The 22,442-nt window shown below is 51.9% G+C and overlaps 1 protein-coding gene across 8 annotated transcripts; it reads right to left on the bottom strand.

The window, feature by feature from the left end:
- Positions 1–524: 524 nt before the first annotated feature.
- ESPL1 (extra spindle pole bodies like 1, separase) lies at positions 525–21,891 on the bottom strand. Of its 8 annotated transcripts, none has more exons than XM_068559769.1 (31): positions 21,757–21,891; positions 20,840–20,932; positions 19,599–20,657; positions 19,210–19,314; positions 18,931–19,051; positions 16,824–16,960; positions 15,572–15,765; positions 15,016–15,255; positions 14,648–14,792; positions 14,400–14,538; positions 14,067–14,206; positions 12,985–13,119; positions 11,796–11,915; positions 11,129–11,300; positions 10,599–10,727; positions 10,308–10,464; positions 9,297–9,406; positions 6,578–7,566; positions 5,789–6,143; positions 5,429–5,590; positions 4,846–5,059; positions 4,554–4,744; positions 3,851–3,978; positions 3,604–3,726; positions 2,568–2,723; positions 2,289–2,459; positions 2,059–2,163; positions 1,759–1,874; positions 1,514–1,597; positions 1,181–1,345; positions 525–872 (listed from the first exon to the last, which is right to left on the bottom strand). In XM_068559769.1, exons 1-31 carry the CDS (start codon positions 21,844–21,846, stop codon positions 671–673), a joined length of 6,447 nt encoding a protein of 2,148 aa, XP_068415870.1. In that variant the 5' UTR covers positions 21,847–21,891; the 3' UTR covers positions 525–670. The 8 variants fall into 8 exon arrangements, 7 of the variants coding, with proteins under 7 accessions (XP_068415870.1, XP_068415874.1, XP_068415875.1 ...); XM_068559773.1 differs by having other exon boundaries at positions 4,554–4,627; XM_068559774.1 differs by having other exon boundaries at positions 19,833–20,657.
- Between the last annotated feature and the right edge of the window lie 551 nt (positions 21,892–22,442).

Here is a 22,442-nt window from a genome sequence, read left to right as displayed (position 1 = left end):
GTTAAGATACGTACTTCTGAATTTAATCTAGTTGGAGAGAGAAAAACCGTACATCAGCATCAGAACCCCGCAGAATCTGCTGCTAAAGTGCATGGCACTAACAAGTGTAACAGCTGTTTGTGGGGAAAGGACAGCAGCCTATAACATCCACTTAGGAGGGGGGCAAAGCAACTGAGGCATTAAACTTGTGTCACTCCTAGGATACCTGAGGGCAGGAAGACAGGATAGACATGAGGGTACCTGGCCAAGACACTCTCAATGGATCTATCTCTACCTTTCCTTGGGCCTTTGTCCCCACTTAGAGCATTTTGATGCCCCTCTCTCCTTCAGCTTTGTCTGGTGAGGTCAAGACAGGCCCAGCTTTGTCTGTTGGTTTTGCCTTTCTTCCCAACACTCTCAGACTTGAACTCCTGCAAGCTATTCTTATCTATTTATAGTACCACACAGTAGGAAGCCGGCAATAGTCTTCTCTTTAAATGTTCTCAGAGGAACTACACAAAACAGGGTTTAAGTGATGTATCTTTATTATATTAAAAATTAAATCAAAAGGAAATGTTTCATATAAAACACTGGGGAAAATCATTTAAAATATTTATTGTAAGGGCCAAATCTAAGTTTGGAGGTAGAACAGTCACATGGCTTCTATCAGCAACAGGAGAGCTCCAAGGGGTCACTGCAGGGAGACAGGCAAGCCATAGGCTACAGGTGCAGCCCCAATAAGATACTTGAGTCGGGGAGCCTGGCGGGCCTGGCTGACGTAGTACAGAAGTGGGGCTCCTGGGCCTGCTCCAAGCCAGCCCTGCAGCAAAGCCTCTGTGTAGCGGTCAATGTCACGGTCAGTCACATCCCAGAGGTTACCTAGAAACAGAGGGCTGGGAAAAGAGAAGGAAGAAATACAAAGTAAGGGTCTAAAACAGAACACCTAGGAAAACACGACTGGTGGTGGTGGTGGTGGTGGTGGTGGTGAGTGAGTTGAGAGGGATTGAGCCAATGAGGAAGTCCCTTGACCCATAGTTCCAGGAGGATGATAGAGGATGGCAAAGGGTTAAGGGCCCAGGTATGCCAGGGAAGTAGGGTGGGAGGAAGGAGGTGGGGCACAAAAGAGGAAGGATTTAGGGTTCAGACCTGGGAAAGCACTTGGGATGGGGACCTAGGATGGACTTTGCCCCTCAAGACTCACCAGCCAGCCATGATATACTTGAGCACGATGCCAGCACCCTCCAGGTTTCCATGCACAGCCAGGGCTGCACTGCTGCAGCCAAACAGCAGGGCCACCGCCCGGCAGCTCAGCCGCAGGACAGCCTGCCCGTCCAGGAAGCGGGCACCGGCCCCATGCCCTGCATAGCTGTGGCAGAAGGAGGCGAGATGAGCCTGACCTAGCAGGGCCAGGCCTCTGCTGTGTCTCCAGAGGTGTCCTGAGTCAGTCAGGGGCTCCAAAGCCCCAGAGCAAACCGTGGTGATACCCACCCTCTGGGACTGTCCCTCTCCCCACCTCCCTGCCCTGAGCACTCACATGTACAAGTCATGCTCCGTCAGGGCCACCTGCACCTGTTCCGGGCTCGGCACCTCCCCGACCACCCCTTTCCAGCCAGCTTCACTACAGGGAAAAGGTAGGAGTAAGAAGGGTTATGGGGCAAAGAGGGCAGAAGGAACACTAGGGAGAACGTGGGCTGCAACATTTGATTCTGGAGAAAAGGACATTTGCCCCTGTGTTGTGCTACCCTTCCCCACCCTCCTTCTTACTCTTCTCCCCCTGACCTGCTAAAATGGGCTCGGAATTGCTCCTCTGTGCTTGACAGGTTATTGTGGGGATTCAGGACGTAGAAGGCACTGCGAGGATCCACCCCTTGGCTCAGCACCGACGAGGCCCCGGACTGATGGGGAGACAGTGGTCATCAGGATCCTGGTCTGGCTCAAGGGCCCAAGCTCCCACAAACCCCAAGCCCCTTTCCACAGCTGATCCATTCCTAAGACCTCCTTCTTCTCTTCCCAGGTTTCTCTACCTTTTCTTGCCCCATCACCAATCACCCCCAGTCCCCACTCCCTGAACCCCGCCACCTCTTTGATGATGGAGTAGCTGAGTAGGAATCGGAAGGAGGGCAACCGAGTGACAGGCAGGGCCCGGAGGCTGGGCATGCTCTCCCACGGGAGCTTCTGTAGGTCCTGGGCAAAGAGCACTCAGAGGTTACTGTCCTGAGCCAGGGGTACACAGGAGTCAGAAGGGGCATGGTGGCGAGTAGCTGCCCACTGCCCACCAGGCGCTGCCCCTCCGGCCCCTGGCTCCTTACCTTGTCCAGCACCAAGACAAGATGCCTACTGCTTGGTACTGTCTGACCCTGTAGACGCTCTACTGCCTCACTCAGGAGCTCTTGGGCTCTTTCTGGCCGGGCTGGGCACAGCCCATAAGCCAGGGCCTGAACGTCCTGTGGGGTGAGGGTACTGGCACCGCTGAGCATGATCTGCGGGGGAACAGTGGTCATTGAGTGCCATAGCTCCCATCTCCACCCTCAGTGGCAGGTGGGAAAGTTAAGGCTACCTTCTTCCCCTTCCCTGATTGCTCAACTCACTTTCAGCAGAGTGCGGTCAGGATATTTCCAGCCACATTCCTGCAGCAATTCTTGTAGACGGGAGGCCTCCTGGGCAGGGCCGGGGTCCTCACTGGATGGCAGCAACAGCCCCCGCCAGCAGCCCAGCACATACTTCTCTAGGGAAGTGGTGAGAACCTGAATGCAGAACAGAACTGTCAGTCAGAGAGGAAGCGGAGTTTCTTTCCCCACAGGCACCGACATTTTGGAGACGAGGAGATGGGTCTTCCAGTAAGTGGATGTGTCTTACTTATCCTACTGCCAGTCAAAAAAGGCAAGAAGCGAGAAACATTTTTCATTTGCTGAGACTCTGGGGGAGTATAGATAAGAGGATTTGTAGCGGGACTTCCCTGGTGGCGCAGCGGTTAAGAATCTGCCTGCCAATGCAGGGGACACGAGTTCAAGCCCTGGTCTGGGAAGATCCCACATGCCACGGAGCAACTAAGCCCATGTGCCACAACTACTGAGCCTGCGCTCCAGAGCCCACGAGCCAAAACTACTGAAGCCCGCGCGCCTAGAGCCCATGCTCCGCAACAAGAGAAGCCACTGCAACGAGAAGCCGGTGCAGCACAACGAAGAGTAGCCCCCGCTCTCCACAACTACAGAAGGCCCACATGCAGCAATGAAGACCCAACACAGCCAAAAAATAAAAATAAAAATAAATAATATATATATATATATCTTTTAAAAAAAAAGATGATTTGTAATAAATCACTACGTTTTGACAAATACGAACAGGTAGGCAAAAGCTAAAGCCAGGAAATGAAATGAAAGTTGTGGTCGGGAGGCTGATACTTGGGCTTAACTTCTTTTTTTGTACTTATCTTTAAACATTCCATTGCCATAACCCCTTCCAGTCTCAGACTCTTGTTTAAAGTGCTTCCCAAGTGACATAATTTTTTATTTAGGCCTACACTTCCAGAAAGGACTTGAGGTGGCTCAGCAAGAACCTGGGACCCCCGAGAGAGAAGATATTCCTAGGGCAGGCCGGACCCCACCCCACGCTGGGGACACACACCTCCATCCTACGGTCCAGTTCCAGCCGCCCCGTCCACCATTCTCGCTTGTCAGTACAGCTGCTGTTCTCCTTCTGTTCCTTCTGGATGGCGTCAAACTCTTTCAGGGCCGAACTCACAGAAAGCTGAGGGCGATGGGGTTGTAAGAGTTCTGCTTGTCCACGTGACCACCATCTCTCCATCCCCCAGCCACAGCTTGACCAGAAGCCTGCCCCAGCCCAACTTTGCTCCCCGGCCCAGAAAACCAACCTTGTTCTGGGCAGTGGGGATCTGCACGGTGACTGGGGGATTGTCTTTTTCCAGCCGGGTCAGCAGGAGGGTGTTACCCATGGTTCCAGGCTGCAGGGTGGCCAGGGCCAACACACACACGGTCACCCCTGACACACAGGACGTGCCCAGAGTTATTTCAGCTGTTACAAAGAATTCCTTTCCCTGTCTTCTGCATGCAATCCCTGTCCATCACTCAAGACAACTCCTAGAAGACTTCCCTGGCCACTGGAGTTCAAAGGTGCTCTCCCTTACCCTAACAGCTCCCTGTAGACAGAGACCATGTTTTGTATTTATTTGTGTCCCTACAGAAACTAACAACCGCTCCCCTCCACCACCCCCCGCATACAGTGAGGCACTCAAATCATCCGTCAACATGTTTCATGTTAGCATAGGAAGACCCTGGACACCTGAACTTACCCCTAAAGAAAGAAAGACACTGAATTTGCTGGTAACTCAAATTGAGATTAAAAAAAAAAAAAAAAAAAGAAAGACTTCTAGATTTAAGGTATGTCTGTTTGGTGAGAGTTACAAAATGTCTAATCAATGGAAAAGTATGACATGGCCTTCCATAAGGATCATAAATCTGTGTGTGAACTAACTAATGCCTTAAACTCCTTCACCCAACTCTTCCCTACGAAGATGAATAGAAGAACAGCAGAGGCACTGATGCCTGCCGCCATACCACTGGGGATCAGAGCCAGGCGCTCCTGGAAACTCTCCTCCTCGGGCTGGGGGAAGTGGCCAGATCCCGACGCTCTGAAGGAAAAGAGGCGCTGGATGCGGGCCAGGGGTATGTCTCCAGGCCTCTCCTGGAGGTTCAGCCCCTGAAACTGGTCTGCAATTTCAAGCGATCCTCGGCGCTTCTGGGCCTTGCTGCAGGCAACACAAGCGCGGGTGAGTTCTGCCTCCTTCAAAGTCTGGACAACTCCCCCCAGTCTGTCCCAGCACAAGCCTTAGGGATGGTGGGCACTCACCTGAGCTGCCTGTGGAGGTGGATGAGCAGCTGGTGGCGACAGGTGATGGAGACAGACTCGGTGACAAGGCAGGCAGTGGCATAGGGATCCCGGTGGCCCAGGCACAAGGCCAGGAGGCGGCAGAGGTGAGCGTAGAGCCCACTAGGAGGGCAGTGACTGACCCCACGGAAAGCAATGCTTAGTGAGTCACAGATGGAATCCAGGATAGACAGACCTAGAGGAAGGTCAAGACACAGATGAATCCCCAACTTCCTAACTGATAGGAACTTTCCAAGAATGAGTGTCTATCTACTCTCCCACGTGGAAAACAGCAGCTACCATTTATGAAGGGCAGTGTGCCAAGTGGGGAGCTATGCAGTTTACATGCATCAACTCTCTCCATCCTCCCCAAATTCCACCTTACAGTTAAGTAAACTGAAGCTCAGAGAGGTGGAGTGACTAGAGTTCAGCTAGCAGAGAGAGTGCTGGGATTCAAACCCAGGTTCAAAGGCTACCAGATCCAGATGGTCCAAAACCAGAACCAAGGACAGTATGGAAAGGCACTGGGATCAAGCGATCACACCTTTGTGGTCAGCATACTTACTGACGGCTACGGGAGCCGAGGGGAGTCTGAGCCGAGGACCAAGATCCTTGTCTCTCTCCTTGTCTGGGCCCCGGACGGGCAGCTCCTCTTTGCTGGCATCCCGTCTCAACACCTCACATTCTCCTATGGCTGAATCGAGCCCTGGAGCTGGGTTCTTCCCACCTGGGCAGACAACACGACTTTTCTGTAGAGTTCCCTCTTCCTGCCATCCCCTTTGCTCTCCCTTCTAGGGTCTGGTCCCAGAGCCAGCAAAAGAACTTTCTTCCTGTTCCATCTTTGGCACCAGTTATTTCTCACGTTTTGGCCCCAGGGCAACCCCGAAAAAACATGGACCTCTATATTCCACCCTTGCCATCACACCTGAGGCTGAGTCTTCCCCATCAGAGCCCCTGAGGATCTCAAAGCTCATTTCCAACTGCTTGTCAGTCAGTTCCTCCTCAAGGATGGTCCTCATCATCTCGGGGCCCAGCTCCTCACAATGTCCTGATGCCAGCTTCTTGACCCTCCGGCTTCTGCCACTGAGGCCAGGGTGCCCAGGGGCACTGCCTGGGGCGGCCACCGCGTTTGTCTTCACGCTCGGGCCCTTCCTGGCCCGGCCCCGGCCCCGGCCCCGGCCCCAGCCCCGGGAAGCAGTGCCTCGTCCCTTGGGCCCCTCTGCAAGCCGTGCCTCAACTGAGACAGGGTCTTCCAGGTCACTGTCATCACTGAAGTTCACCTAGGATGGTGGGAAAGGGAGAAGGGCCAAGTGACAAGACATTGTCCACCAGCAGGTGGCGCTGTGGAGGCGCCATCACAGAGGCCCTTGGGGAAGATTTAAGAATCAACCTCCCAGGTATTAGGCCACACTCAATCAGGGGCAGTAACTCTGGGGTGTGGAAGGAGGGAGAGGAGGAAGGAACAGAAGATAAGGAGGAAGGATGAAGAGGGAAAGGAACCGTATAGAGTGAAGAAAAGTCCCTTCTGTCTGAAACAAAGATGGACTTGAACTAGGTCTTGCTGTGGAAGATGTAGGGGTCCTGCAGTAACAGGAGAGCTTAAGGTCCACCCCCAGCCCTAGGAAGCTATTCCAGAGACACCTGCTCTGCAGAACTCTTCTCCAGGATCACCCCCACTCAACACCAGTACCACCTAGCCACAGTCCCATCTCACCTTGAGGCGTGTCTGGACCCTCTGTTGTACCCTGGGGGCCTTGGGAACCTCAGGCTTGCTCTTTGTAAGGAAGACTTCCTCAAACACGGTGAAGGGGACACGAGGGCCAGCCTGCCTGACCCGGCCTGGGGGCTTAGGTGTACAGGGTGGTCCTCCACCTTCCAGACCTTTCATAGAGGTATTTGAGAGTGGCAGGGTAGCAGAGACCTCTTGCTGGCGTCTTCGTCCGCAGTGTTTCTGGCTCCAAGGCTTAGAGGGTTCTGAGCCTGCAGGGGTCTTTACTGATGGTGGCTGCCAGCCCCAGGAGCTCGCAAAAAGTTGGGGAGTGCAGCAGCTGAGGCCAGCCAGCTTTGCAAGGGCCCGAACCAAGAGGAGGTTGGCTCGCCAGGGCTCCAGGTGGGGTATCCGAGCCGCCACAAACTTTAGCCCCGACTCCAGGACCTTCTCCAGGTTCTTGTTTGACAGCTGGCTCAGTCCCTCCAGTGCCAGCTGTGCATATGCCTGAGCCGAGATCTCATCGAAGAGGCCCAGGACAGGAGAGGGGGGTGCTTTGTGATTCAGGGAAGCTTGTAGAGCTTGGGTGAGGCGCTCACTGGCCACGGCGCAACGCTTCAGCACAACCTGCAGCAGATCCAGGCCCTGGGCCTGATGGCCCATGGCCAGCCTCGCCCCCGCTGTGATCAACGCCCAGCGCAGACAGACTGCTGAGAGGACAGGGCTGGCACAGAGAGAGCAGTCACAAGTGGGCAAATGGGTCAGGAAGCCAGGGCTGGGCTGGGGCTTTGTTTTCAGGATCGGGGAGGAGTTAGTAGAAGGTGCTACAGGGCCAGGCTCCTTGGCCACGGTGGCCACCAGCTCCAGGGCAGGGCCTCTTAGAACAAGCTCTTCCTCTGGAAGCTCTGGAGGATGGGGCACCCAGGCCTGCTGCTTCCCCTTCTGCAAGTGGACCTTCTTCACAGAGTCTGGGTGTTGGGCTAGTCCGACAAACTCTGAGGAAAGAGTGTAAAAAGAATTACAAAACTGGGAGAAATTATACCAGTGTGTCCTGAGCTACCTCAGCGGCCAACGACCTATGTTATTTACTTACTAACTGTTCATATATATTACTGTACTAACATACTAAATATTAGCATCCTTACTATTTTATCGATAAAATCCTAACATTTTCTTCCCTTCTTTTTTTTTTTTAAATTTATTTATTTTTGGCTGTGTTGGTGTTCGTTTCTGTGCGAGGGCTTTCTCTAGTTGCGGCAAGTGGGGGCCACTCTTCATTGCAGTGCGCGGGCCTCTCACTATCGTGGCCTCTCCCGTTGCGGAGCACAGGCTCCAGACGCGCAGGCTCAGTAGTTGTGGCTCACGGGCCTAGTTGCTCCGTGGCATGTGGGATCTTCCCAGACCAGGGCTCGAACCCGTGTCCCCTGCATTAGCAGGCAGATTCTCAACCACTGCGCCACCAGGGAAGCCCACATTTTCTTCCCTTCTAACAATGCATCAGCACAGCCCACCGAGCCCCCATATCTGCAGCTCAGAAGGCTGCATGACTCAGGCCAGAAGGCCGGCACCCAGAGGCCCAAGTCTTAATCCTGTCTCTGGCCCCTGACTAGCCCCGTGATCCCGGCCTCAAACATTGAATTTCTCAATTTTCTGAGTTTACAAATGAAAAAACTCTAGTTCCCACTCAACTTTCCAGGGTTTTGTGTGGGTCCAATGAAATACTACAGGTAAAAGTGGTTGATAAGAAAAAAAAAAAGTACCATAAATACAATATTTTATTATTAGCTTAAACCCTTCTGAGGATGCTGCATTTGTGCTGCCCCATATAGTAGCCACACGTGCAGCTACTGAACACAGGAAGTGTGGCGAGTACCTAAGGCACTGAATATTCAATTTTATTTAAATGAAAATATATTAGTGCTGGGAATTCCCTGGCAGTCCAGTGGTTAGGATTCAGTGCTTTCACTGCAGGGGCCCGGGTTCAATCCCTGCTCCAGGAACTAAGATCCCGCAAGCTGCACGGCACAGGCAAAAACAAAAACAAAAACAAAAACAGAGGGGCTTCCCTGGTGGCGCAGTGGTTGAGAGTCTGCCTGCCAATGCAGGGGACACGGGTTCGAGCCCTGGTCTGGGAAGATCCCACATGCCGCGGAGCAAATGGGCCCGTGAGCCACAGTTGCTGAGCTTGCGCGTCTGGAGCCTGTACTCCGCAACAAGAGAGGCCGCGATAGTGAGAGGCCTGCGCACCGCGATGAAGAGTGGCCCCCGCTTGCCGCAATTAGAGAGAGCCCTCGCACAGAAACGAAGACCCAACACAGCCATAAATAAATAAATAAATAAAATTAAAAATTAAAAAAAAATAATAATAATTTAAAAAAAACAAAACAAAAACAAAAACAGAAAAACAAAAAAACATATATATATATGTATGTGTCTATACGTGTGTGTGTATATACATATATATACACACATATATACATATATACGTATATGTGTGTGTGTATATATATATATTAGCACTGAAAACTAGAAGCAGGTAAGGTTAGTCCTGGACAGCCCATCTGAAGGAGGGACACCAACGGTCTGACGGAAGTGAAGGGAGCTTTGCCCTGGGACAGAAGTAAGTCTGGTTTAGAAGAGAACCTAACCTTGACATGTAAAGCTGTGTTGCAGTGCGTGCATCACTCTCACCACCGCCCACGGGCGTAGGGGCCTGGCTGCTCACCTGTGCAAGACTCGAGCAAGAACAGAACCCGCTGCAGGTCGGACTGACAGAGGTCGATGTCACTGCGCGCCAGCTCCAGCTCCCCCTTCAGCACCAGGAACAGGGCACACCTGGTTGGGAGAGAAGATGACGACTCATTAGTGGAATCCTTTGTTTTCCTGGAGAGTCTTCTTTTTTTTAAATAAATTTATTTATTTATTTGTTTGTTTGTATTTTTGGCTGTGTTGGGTCTTTGTTGCTGTGCGCGGGCTTTCTCTAGTTGCGGTGAGCGGGGGCTACTCTTCGTTGCGGTGCACGAGCTTCTCATTGTCATGGCTTCTCTTGTTGCGGAGCACAGGCTCTAGGCACGCAGGCTTCAGTACTTTGGGCACGGGGGCTCAGTAGTTGTGGCTTGCGGGCTCTAGAGCGCAGGCTCAGTAGTTGTGGCGCACGGGCTTAGTTGCTCTGCAGCATGTGGGAGCTTCCTGGACCAGGGCTCCAACCCACGTCCCTTGCAGTGGCAGGCAGATTCTTAACCACTGCGCCACCAAGGAAGCCCTCCTGGAGAGTCTTTCTTTCTGCCCCTTTCCCAGGCAGAGCCATCACAGTCTTTTCCAGCGTCCAGAAGGCCTTTAATTCCTAAGGCTGACTTCAAGCACTCCCTGAGGAAAACCCTCTACACTCATCTCTCAAACCAACTCACCCTTGTGCCTGAGGACAGGATTTCCCAAACCGAACTCCTCACCAAAAGGATCCTCCGGGCAAAGAGATTTAGGGAAACATTGTATACTAGATCTCCCTTCTGGAGATTGAAAATGTGTGTTAGCATACTGGAGGACATAAGTCCTATAGGAAATAGAAACGTCTAATCTGGATTAACTCAGCATTTCCCACTTATTTGCCATGGAATGCATTCTTCCACCAACCCATCCAAATATAACATGTTAATCTGTGGAATAGTTTGGGAACCCACGGTCAAGGTCGTAGGCACTCAGGTTTGGGAATCAGCATCCTCTTGGGCCCTGTACTCACCAGCGAGGTATCTGCAGCTTTGTTGTCAGTTTCAGGGCCTCCAAGCAAAAGGCTTTGGCTTCGCTCACACTACCCAGGTGGACCAGGCGGGAGACCAGCTTCTCCGAGCAGCTTAGCACCTCAGTAAGAACCTGCCATTTTTGTACCAGATTTTCACCTGTAGCAAAGGAGAGAGACGAGACCATCATCATGTGGAACCAGGACCCGTAGCCTGGATCCTCTGCAGACAAAACTGCCAGCCCCGCCAGCTAGCCTGTTCCCTCCCATGTTAGCTCTCCTCCTCGGACTTACCATAGTCCAGAAATGGTGTCTCCACAGCTGTTTTCTGAACCGAGAGCACATCGCTGCCCATGAGCAGGAGGATGATGCTTCGGAGGAGCTTATGGGCGTCGATGAGCGCTATCTCAGGCGTCTGCCAGCCTGTGCAAGTGTAGGGGGAAGGTGGGAGGGACAAGAAGGGAGATGATATGGCCAGAACTTCCACCACCTTCAAATACTAAGAAAGCAAATGCAAAGCATGCTCTCACCCTCTCCCTCCACGCTTAAGGCAGATAGAGCTAATCAATCACAGAACTCTCTCCCCCGAGGCTACATGGAGTCTCAGAATCCTTGTCAGTGTAGTGTTCAGGGCAGTCACTAAGCAGTCAGTTAGAGTCAGCAAGCAAACTGAAACTCATTTGCTATCCCAGGCCTGCTCTGGGAAGCTTCTAGGTAGGCTCATCCACGCAGCTGGACAGAAGAGGGGACGAGGGCAGAGAAGAGATGACAGCGGACACAACACACAAACCACACAAGGAGGGCCATCCACCCTCTTCTTTCACCTTGGGCACAGAGCTGCCCCCACAGGGAGGCCGAGAGGCTGTCTGATGAGAGGCTAAGGTAGACTGCCACAAGCTGCAGGGCCTGGACGCGCAGCAGGTACCAGGCCTTGGATGACCTCTGGAGGGCAGGGTCCTGAAGCACAGACAGCAGCAGAGAGGCACCCTCGGCCACCTGGGGGGAGGGGGAAGGGGCAGAGGAGAGCAGTGAGTGAGGTAGGATCAGCAATTCAGAGCTCAAGGTGCCCCCATAGATCACGTAGCCCAACCCCCTGCTTTTCAGATGATAAAAGCTGGAGAGAAAACTAGAGCCTGAAAGGGCATAAGACTCAGCCAAGTCACACAGCTAGTGTGTGCGAAAGCCCAGTCTTTTGGATCCCACTGGATTTCCAGTCGAGGGCGCCAGTGTCATCCCAGTTTCTAGTCACGGGACAGACTTTCCCCCTTGCCCCAGAGGGAGCTGGAAGAGGACAAAAAGGATGGAATGGCTCCTAGAGAATCACAGGTGGACGATCCACGGGAGAGAGCAAGGCGAGATGGTTCTGCTCCTCAGGGCCACGAACATTCTCCCCAGCTCCAGGGAAGCCTCAGGAGCCAGACAGATTCTCTGGAGAATCCTCAAATCCTTCCCGTACCCAAGACCTTCGGGGATCAAGAAAGTGAGAAGCACCTTCTGGCAAGCACAGTAGAGTCGACTTCGCAGGAGGTCACAGGTCAGGGAAAGGAGCAGGCATGCATCTGTGGTGCGATCCAAAAGCTTCAGACTTGATTCTGCCTCTTCCAGGTACAACTGAGGAAGCAATTGGGGGTGCGTGAACATGCTGGTGAGGAGAGGCAGCCAGACTCTTCAAATTAAAGCGGATTAAAGCATTCGCAAGCAAAATGTTGACCTTGTCCAATTAAATTATTTCAAATATTATAGTCTACGTAGTAATTATTCTCTCACTCACTAAAATGCTCATTTAGTACCTTTCCATTAACCACTAGGCTAGAGAGACAAAGCTGGATAAGCAGTAAGCAGGCCCTTCCATCCAATAGCTTGCAGTGCAGGGGGCAGGGGGACGTGGGCATACCTACGTAATCATGATACAATGCCATTAGTGGTTGGGGACCCAGGGAAAGTGGTTGATTTTGCCCTTGAAGAAGGGGACATATAAAATGCTTTATGAAGGAGGAGACAATTGAGCTAGGCCTTGGAAAGAAAGTACGGGTTTGCTGAAGGAAAAAAAAGTTGGGGAGAGGGTGCATTTAGGGTGGAGGGTCTACCACAACCAAAGACAGCGAGGTACGTACGAGGAATATAAAGTAAGTGGTACAGATAAGCATAAAGTTCATGGTGTGGAGCGGCAAGACAAAGAGTGAACCAGAATATAGAAGGTGTGCAATCCAGAGTAAAGGATCTGGACAGTATCCCTCGGGTAGCGGAGAAGCCAATGTAATCCTTTAAGCAGGAAAGAGATAAGATCAGATCTGTGCCTAACATGATCCCGCTAGTAGCGGAAGTGGAAAAGGGAGGAACTGGAGGCCAGGAGACCAGTTAGGTTACATTGACACAGCCCTAAGTGAACAAGAAGCATCAACTAGGACAACAGAAATTGCTGGGAAACCCAGGATTAGCAGCGTATTGCCAGTGCAGACTAGGTAAGACTGAATGAACGGTTGGTTTGGCAGTGAGACGGAGAAAGATGCCTCCTCTCCCCCAGCTGCGTCCCAACCACTCACACTTCACCATCCTTCAGCCAAATGTGGCGCAGAAGGCAGAGAAGCCACTCCTTCAGTAGACTATCTTCTCAGAGGAGAGCTGGGTCACTGAAGCCAGGTCCCCCTGCAGCCCCAGGCTAGCGCGGCTGGGCACTCACCTGGGCATAGCTGGGACAGCCGAGTGTCAGGAGGAGCTGGGTGACATGGCAGGAGGAGCCGGCTGCCTTTGCGTGGTCCTCCAGTCTCTGGGAGACGATCCGTAGGAGCAGGAAGACCTCCAGAGCTTGCAGGGGCTGGAAGCCCAGAAGCAGCATATTTATCCAGCTCACGCTCAAGCCTTCATTTCTACCCGCTCCTCTCCAGCCCTTTGGGACCTTGGTCTGACCTGAGGGCCTGGCTGGAATGTGGACACCCAGACAGAGCAACCACTGGCCATCCTCAGGGAGCCGGAGAGGAGAGCAGCCAGGGCGTCTGCAAACCCTCCTACCCCCTCACTTGTTTTAAAGCCCACACGCCAGTTGTCTTCAATAGCCAGGATTTCCTGAGCGTTTGCTATGTGCCAGGCACTGTGCCAGCTCACTTTATTTTCATAGCAACTCTAATTCTAATATTACAGATGAGGAAACTAATAGGTTAACATATGTTAAGCTGCTTGTCTAAGTTCACATAACACGTATGAGGTAGAGCCGAGACTCAAATCTAGGGCTCAGGCAGATTCCCAGGCTCCTCCTGCTAGGAATATGACCTAATGCCCACAGTAACAAATATCCTCTATGTGCAATGTCCTTTTTCAGAGGTTCCTCATACGGGGTCCAGGGAAGAGCTTCAGGGAGTCCTTGAAACCTGACATTGCATGTAAAAATTTAAAATTGTATCTGTAGAAATTTATGTATTTTTTCTGAGTATACAGGTCTCAAATTATCTGATAATTACTAATAATTATGGCTAACGTTTGAGTATTCCGTTTATACACACCATCTTTCATGCGTTATCTCACTGAATGCTAACAAGGCTATGAGTTAGTATTATTATTACCCTCATTTTAGAAATAAGGAAATGGGCTTGGAAGGTTAAGCAACTTGCTTAAGGCCATGTACTAGTAAACGCTGGAGCCTGGATTTAACTCAGGGAGATTGGTGACAGAGCCCACAATGGATGACATGACTTCTCAACAGGGACACAGGCCAAAGAAGGTGAAGGAGCTGAGTTTCTGGCCTGTGTCAATGCCCTGCCCCGTTACCTTTGCCACCAGCTGATAGAGGGCCGCTAGGATCTGCAGGGAGGCTGCTGTCTGCTGCAGACACCGCACGGCGGGGGCCTGCCCCTTTGTAAGCACCTCCTTCCACAGGGCCAGGGCTTGGTCCAGGCATGCGGACTGAGCTGTAAGTCAGAAGAAAGGGACCAGCCATTCTCTCAGTGTGGGCATCTGGGGAAATGTGGTCCTCTTCCCCATAACAGCCTCTGCCCTTGTGCCCGCCTTCCACTCCACAGGGCAGCCTCTCTCACACCTGGGGTACCCGTAGGAAGCCACAGAGGAGGCCCTATCCCACCACACTACGTTCACTGCCCTCACCAGCATCTGCAGCCAGGTTGAAGGCAATGTTACTGTATAGGAAACGATCTTCCTGGAGTTTATCTTCATAGTTCAGGTCATTGACTTCAAACTCCTCCAGGTTACTAGGGGCCTGGGCTCTCCGATCCCGCTCAATACCCTGGATGGGGCGATCAGGGTGAAAAACAGGGTTGTCACGAGCTTACTGGGGTCCAGGGAAAATAAACCCTGTATCCAGTCCTGCTCAACCCCACAGCAACCATGCTCACCTCCTGCATCTTGGCCTCCAGGGTACAGATGTAGAGCCACAGCAGGGCCTGTGCTTTGTCATCCAGAAGCCGATCCTTGGCCTGGGCCTCAGGCCTCACAGACTCCAGAAGCTGCAGGGCTTCCCGGATGGCATCCAAGGCAGAGCTATAGGGAGAAGAAGCACTTAAGCCAGGCTACTGTGAATACCTGCCACGCTGTCCTGGGAAGGGCCTTCTGCAGCACAGCTGGCCTCATCCTTTGAATTGAGTTCCCATGACCACAAACTAAAGGGAGTGCTCAGGGACGTGGAGAGGGAAACGGGCTCCAGGAAGGGTAAGACGAGCTAGGGCAAGAAGCAAGAGTGGCCTTCCCAGACCTTCCTCCTCACCAGTCGGTCTGCTGGGCAAAGTTGTGATAGCAGAGCACCTGAGCCAGTTCCACCAGGTGGGTGGCCCGGGCCCAGGCCCCGGCCGGTGTTTCCTCGGGGCTCAGCTCCAGCAGGTCGCAGATGACGTTGAAACGTTCCTGCCCCGTGTCGGCCCGCACTGCCTTGTAGGTCCGCAGCTCCTCCCTGAGCAGGAGGGCCAGGGTCTCCAGGTCCCAGCCACTCAGGCTGTCTCGAAGCGTCCTGAGAGAGGGCAGGCTCAGCACCGGGGAGCCCATGAAGCATGGCGCTTCTGCCCCAGGCCAAGGAGTCCCCGCCTCAGCTTGCTGAGAGCTCAGTTTCCGGTGGTGAAAGCAAGAACAATTGCCTGTCACCGCTGTCCCCCCACTAGTACAGTACTAGTACAGTACAGTGGCTGGCACACAGTCGGCACTCAATCAATAATGATGAATGGAGGAAACAGTGCCTTTTTCAGACATGAGGATGAATGTGACCATGAGTGCCAAAACCAGCCCTATCCAGGGGATAAAAATGGTTGTCCCCCTCCCCACCAACTCACTTCAGCTGTAGCTCCTTGTCTCCGGCTCTGGCTGCATCCATCTTGACCCGGACCCAGAAGGTGACTGGCTCAGTCATGTGTTTGGGGCCACAGGGCTGCAGGGCTGCCAGCCACAAAGTCACCATCTTGCAGCCCTGGGCCTGTTTACCCAGTTTCTTCAAACTCTCTACGTGCAGCCGGAAGCATCTGTGCAACTGACCAGAGGAAGAAAACAGACCAAACTGGAGAAGGAAGCAAGGAGTCTGTACCATGGGGGCGGATGTGTGTGCTCAGGGTCCTCCTGCCCCCAACCCCGCCCTGCAGACACCTAAGAACTAAATATCTGGGTGCTCTCAACCTGAGGCTTCGACCCATCTCACCCATATACCCATCACCCATACCCCTGCAAACTGCTCCTCCTCCTGACGCTTCTCGGCAAATCACCACCTTCTCCTGAGTCGGAAAGGCGAGACCATCTTGGCCTCTTCCTTCTCCCTCCCTCACACCAGTCACTTTCCAGGTTAATCCTTGACTTCTTGCACTCACCCACTTCTTTCCATCCCTTGGGAAGCTGTTTCAGTTCAGACGCCCACCCTTTCCTGCCTGGACTGTTAGAGCCACCTGGGTGCCTGGTGTTGTCCTTTCCTTCTGTTTATTCTCCACAGTGATGCCGAGAAGCCCAAGATACCAATCCGATACCAGGCCTCCACTTAAATCGAGAGGCTCATCAAATGAAACCCAAGGCCCTCTATGACCCGTCTTGCCTGCCAATCCAGCCAACCTATCATTTCATGGGTATTCTTGCTTTATGACAGTGGTTCTCACTCTGGTTGCCCAAAGGACCACGTAGAGGAACTTTAAAAAAAAAATCCAGATGCCTGGGCTCCAGTGCCAGAGATTCTGAAGCAATTAGCTTAGGACAGGCTTTAGAATTTTTTTTTTTTTAGTTCACTCAGGTGATTCTAAATGTCTAGCCAAGTTGAAAACCACTGGCCCAGGACAAGGCTAAATATAAAAAGTGGATCAAAAAAAAAAAAAAAAAGTAAATATGAAGGCATGGTGAGATTAAAAAAAAAAAAAAAAGTGAATCAATCAAAAAAATTAAGTAAATAACAGTACAGGTGAGGTCTGGGAAACACCGCCCCAGGTACTGCTGCCAACATGCAGCTCCTAACTCTCTACTCCAAGGCAGGGTCCTGGGTCCTGGCCAGGCCCTTTCATGCTACTTGAGCCCCCTCCTCCCTTCAATATAACCTCCCTCCTGCCCTCATACCTTCTCAGGAGGCACCTCAGGATAGGTGTCTGGCTTTGCCAAGCCCAGGTGCTGACAGAGGGGCTCGGAGATGGCACAGGCCTCGGCATACAGCTTGTGACTATAGAAGTTGTAGGCCAGGTTACTGGTGTAAGAGGCTGCAGGGGAGAGAGAGGACAGCTGACCGCAGGAATGGTTCCACTGCCCTCTGCTGTTGGAGGGGCAGCAGAGAGGTGCTAAACCTGTGGTCAGCTCAGCAGTCCCCAGATCAGCCAGGAACCCCCATCGCTAGGGAATGAGAACGGGACAGCTCTCCCCTTCATGCTCCAAGTCAGCCCATGCCCTCCATTCCAGGAAGGCAAGCCCACACCAGCCAGCCTCTCTGCACTTGTTTTACAAGAGACAAGTCCTCATTCCCACACAGGGCCCGTCTCTCCTCACATGCCAATCTCTGTCTTCATCTTGCTCCAAAGGTCAGCATTTTGGGGGAAACGCTCTGGCCTATCCCTTACTTCCCTCTCCTTCCCTCATTCCACTGAAGCCACACTAGCCTCCCTGCTAGTCCTTGAACACGCCAGCCCCTCTCCTGCTGTAGGGCCTTGGCACTGGCTGTTTCCTCTGCCAGGGGACGTCCTTTCCCAGGTTTCCACATGGTCAATTCCCTCACACCCTCCAGGCTGTGCTCATGTCACCCTCTCCAAGAGGCCTACCCTGACCACCATTTTTTTTTTTTTTTTTTGGCTACGTGGCATATGGGATCTTAGTTCCCCAACTAGGGATTTGAACCCGCACCCCCTGCATTGGAAGCGTGGAGTTCCAACCACTGGACCGCCAGGGAAGTCCCTGACCACCTGTTTAAATGGTAATTTGCCCCCCCTCACCTACCCTGACCTCCTAATTCCCTTTCTTATCCTGCTCTACTTTTCCTTTCCCTCCATATTTCTGATCACTTTCTAACATGTTGTACTGCAATTATTCTACTGTTTATGATCTTTCTCCCCCAACCAGAATGTGGCTCCATGAGAGCAGAGATCTTTGTTTTATTTACTGACATATCTAAGTACTCAGAACAGTGCTTAGCACATAGTAGGTACTCAATAAATATTCACTGAATGAATACAATTTTCCTAAATTCTAGTTTAGGCAGCTTCTTGGCTATCGATGTACATGGCTGGGAGAAAATAAAGTAGGTCTTCAATACTCTGTGGGAAGAATTTTCATACTATTAATTTGTGTGACTCCTGATGACATTTTCACCTCTGTGGCCAGGTTCAACCTGAAAATATGAATATGAAAAACTCTCCAAAACCTTCTCGTGACTGAACTCATTAGGTTTATATAATTCAAACTAAAGGGATATGTATGCTTTTTGTAAAACTGAGGGGGAAATTTCTTATGAAATACAAAACAGGTAAAACTAATTGATGCTGTTAGGATAGTTAGTGGTTACTGTTGGGGTGTGGGGACCAGAAGGGGGCACAAAGAGGGGTTTTCAGGGGTCTATGTCACGCTCTGTTACTTGACCTAGATGTTGGTTACAAACCACGCTCACTTTGTAAAAATCCATCAAGCTGTCTGCTTATGATCTTAGTATTTTCCTGTATGTATATTTCAATAAAAAGGGTGGGGAGAAATATATATGCCTGTTGGTTAATATATACATATACATAGTATATATACATATAGTAGCTATACACAGTATATCTCTAGAGGGATACATAAGAAATTGACCATATTAGCCTCCTCTGCAGAGTGGGACTTGGGTGACTAGGATTCGGAGCAGCAGAGGGACTTTTCACTGTATGCCCTTTTGTGCAATTTGAATTTTGAATCATGTGAATGTTCTACCTGGTTTTAAAAAATTTAAGTTATAAATGTTCTACATTTTCATGAAACAAATACCAAGTCAGATTTCAAAGTCAATGAGAAAAAAATTCACATCTGCTAGGATAAATGAGCCTCATCACTTCTCTCCTGCTGTTAAATACAGAGATCTTTATAAATATCTTTCTCACTGCCTCCCTAAGCCATAGGGAGGCCCCACAGAACTATCCAGCTAGTACTACTTGCCTGCCTAACAAGCGATGACCCTCCCAAGAACCCTGTATCTGGGCCCTAGGGCACTAACCAGTCATCCCCAGGTAGTCAGTCAGCTCTCGGCCTGACAGGCCCTGTAAGGCCTCCATCATCCAGACAACAGTAGATTTGCAGCTTTCCACTAGCTGGGCCAGGTCAGCCAAATCACCTTCCTGAAGGGACAAAAAAGGTGAGAGGAAACATAATAGGTCTAAGGTGATGTCCACCCCACCTCATGCCCAAAGCCAAAGCAACCCCAAAGCACTACTGAGGGCAGTCAAGCAACTCCAGACCCTAAGACCCGTCCAGGTTTTTTGATTCCAGATGGTACCTGACAGCCTTGGGCAAAGTCATAAACCACCGTAGTGTAGAGGTGAAGTCCCTGAAAGTGCATCTGAACCAAAGCCTGCAGTTGCTTGCAGGAGTCCCCACAGACCTGAGGAAGGAAGGGGAAGCTTGGTTTGAGGGACAGGGAACTCCAAGCAGAAGACTGGCCCAGAGCCCTGGAGAGCTGAGACAGCCCGGGGAGTAGGAAGAAGGACATCAGGATGGGCCACAGCCCTCTCAGCGTATACTAGGCTGCTTGCTGGCTGGCAGGCATGGTCCAGAGAGCAACTTACCAAGGCGGGAGCCAGGGCTTCCAGATCTTACCAAAGACCCTAGCCCAGTGGAGAGTCCACAGAACCACATTCCCACCCTACCCCTAGGTCCTTAACTCACACCATCCTGCAGCTGCCGGATGAGGCAACAGTAGCTGCCAAGAAAAGCAAAGAGGCCCAGAATGGCATCAGGTCCATAGTGCCCCTTGGTGCCTCGCTCCAGGACTGAGAGGAAGAACTGGCAGCTGTCACACAATGCCCGCAGTGCGGGTGACGGTGCTTCCATGCTGTTTTTCAGGACAGCTGATGCCTTGATCAGAAGCTTGGCCACTGCCTGGGGTCCTCCCTCACCAACCTGCAGCAGTTCAACTGCCAGCTGGCAAAGCTGGAGGCTGGGGGCCAGACTGGTGTTCCTTAGGTAATTGTAGGCCTTCTCCACTGCCCTGGTGGCTCTGGCGTGGTGGTGGCCCCAGCAGAGGCGACGGCAGTGTTCCAGGGTGAGCTCCAAGAGACAGAGGGCCCTCTGCGGGGAAAGAGGACCAGGAGAGCCCCCTCCCTCTCCCACCAAAGCTCTGATCACATGCCTGGAGAGCAGGTCATCTAGGAAATCAGCATCTGCTTCATTCAGACCATGCCCACTGGCATCAAATAGCTGATTGGCAGCTACAACTCGACAGGCTGTCGGAGAAGCAAAGTGGGGAACCTCACAAGGGGTACTTTCATCCTCCAAGAGTACTAGAAAGCTCAAGGCCTTTAGCCGAGCTGACAATGCAGCTTGCCGCTCCACCAGGGCTTCTGCCCCCTTCCAAAGCAGAGAAAAGCTGCCCCGAGCCACAGCGTCATAGTCCTGGGGAGCAGCTTGTCGAGAACACTGCACCAAGCAGGTATGGAGGGGCTGAGCGACTCGGAGTGTGGCCTCTGGGATTCCCTGTGCAGCAGTGTTCCGCAGAAAGATGAAGAGAATTCGTTCCACGTAGAGGGGTGGGCGTTGGGGTGTAGACATCAAGTAGCCATCGCAAGCTACCTCTGCCAGCTCCAGCAGGCTCCCCAGGTGCCTAGGGCAAGCCAGCTTGACAGTCAGCTGCTGGTTGCAAGCCCTGAGGATGGCATCACAAGCTTGCCTCCTCTCGGCATCAGATCGGCAGCTGGGAAAATCAGCTGGAAGCTGGGACAGGAACTCCTAGGAGGAGAGGAAGATGTGAATGAGGCTACCAAAGGAGAAAAAAAAAGATAGGGAAAGGAACTAGAAAGGAGATTGCTCAAGAGTGGATCTCCTACTAATCTATCTCTTCAAATAAGTCAGAAAACAAAACATCTCAGCTTGGTAAGCCGGGTGTATCCACAGCCAGACAGCACTCCCACCTTCAAGTCAGGCAGCAGCTCTTCAGCCTCCTTTGGACTTCTTAGCAGAGTCCCAAAGTTGACTCCTCTGAAGCTCCTCATGGTGCCGCGGGACTAGGGGAAAGAAAACGGATTAGGGAAGGCGGAGAAGATTTGTAAAGGAGCTAAATAAAGGGCGGGAGAAGGGCTTGAAGGCCGCGGAAGGCGGGGGGCAAAAAATCCCATCAGAAATCCTATCGGAAAAACGTACATGCCAAGACGCCGGCCTCCCGTTATAAACCGACGCTTCTGCTATTCCTTCCTCCCAGCCTATCCCCAGCCTCACTACCCGTCCCACCAACCAACGCCCCACACCGGAGGCCTCCACCGAGCTCTTCAGCACCACCAGGACGTCCCGAGGTCTCCCGACCCTCCCTCGTAGAGACGCCCGGCCTCTTCCTCAAGTCAGCGCTGGGGCCCCATTCACCTCGGCGCATACATACGTTCACGAGTACCTCAGGCCTTCCGGTCCCAGAGCCCGTTCTTCTTCCCAGGGGCAGGACTTAACCACTAGACTGAGTACTCCGCAAGGATCCAAAATGTAACCTTCGTTTTCCGCGCCAGCCCCTCCTTTCAAATATCCCCAGCGACCAATCAGCGAGAGCTGCGTAACGCCGGCGGGCCGCGAGGCGCGCTGGGAGTTGTAGTTTACTCGCCGCGCTGCGTCCTCACGTGACGCCGGCCGGCGGGGGTCTCGCCGCTCTGAGGGCTAAAGCCTTTTGGGAGAGCGGGTTTTCCCACATTTTCTAGTCGGGGCCGACTTCTTCAGCTACGTGTGGCTTAAATGCTATTGTGAAGGCCAGCCCCCTGCCTCCTTCTCCTCCCCTTTATCTTCAGAGCTCGGAAAGAGTTTAAATTTGCAGAGAAGAGAAATAGGTTAGACAACAAAAAGAACTTACTTGGAAACTCGCGGTTTGGGTTACTAGGAAAAAAGGGTATAGCCTTTCATGGAATTCTTTAAAAATATAGTTTTCCGGGGCCACTGACATGAGTACTGTGGCGACTTCCAGCTCTCTCTGCCTTCCAGCCTTGCTCCTTGCATCAGTTGGATTGTTTGAGGAAGACAGAGGATCTTCTTGATGGGGGATGGAGGGTAGAAGGGGGGGAGGGGGGCGGTGGAAGCTGTGAGTGACGACGGGAAGAACTAGGAAAACTCATTCACTGGGATAGTTCGCAGTTTTTAATGGCTTATATTCGGTAAGTACTAACTACTTCCCCAAACACACACGTTCACTTGGCCCTGCTTCTCTTCCCTTCCTCCAAAGAATTCAGTTCACAACTTTGGGTCTTCCAGTTAGCTTTTTCCTGATGAACTCTATTAACTCATCCTTCTCTATTATTGGTTTTCCTCATCATCATCAACCTCTTTTAGGAGCTGAGAATCTAGCAGGGAAAACTATTTAAAAACAAACAACAACAAAAAAACAATGACGAAGAATCTCAGCGTTGTAATGGTAATATTGCTGCAGGGGCTAAATGTGTATGATACATCAGTTCTCTCAGTACTCATTTCATCTTGCTTACACCTTAGCAGTCAGTGCTTTGACAGTGTTCTAGGACTTTTTCCCTATGTATATCTACTTGA

Source organism: Eschrichtius robustus, chromosome 13 (genome assembly GCF_028021215.1).
Source record: "Eschrichtius robustus isolate mEscRob2 chromosome 13, mEscRob2.pri, whole genome shotgun sequence".
Lineage (NCBI taxonomy): Eukaryota > Metazoa > Chordata > Mammalia > Artiodactyla > Eschrichtiidae > Eschrichtius > Eschrichtius robustus.
The sequence above is the reverse complement of the archived record's forward strand: the minus strand, read 5'-3'. Positions and strand labels throughout refer to the sequence as shown.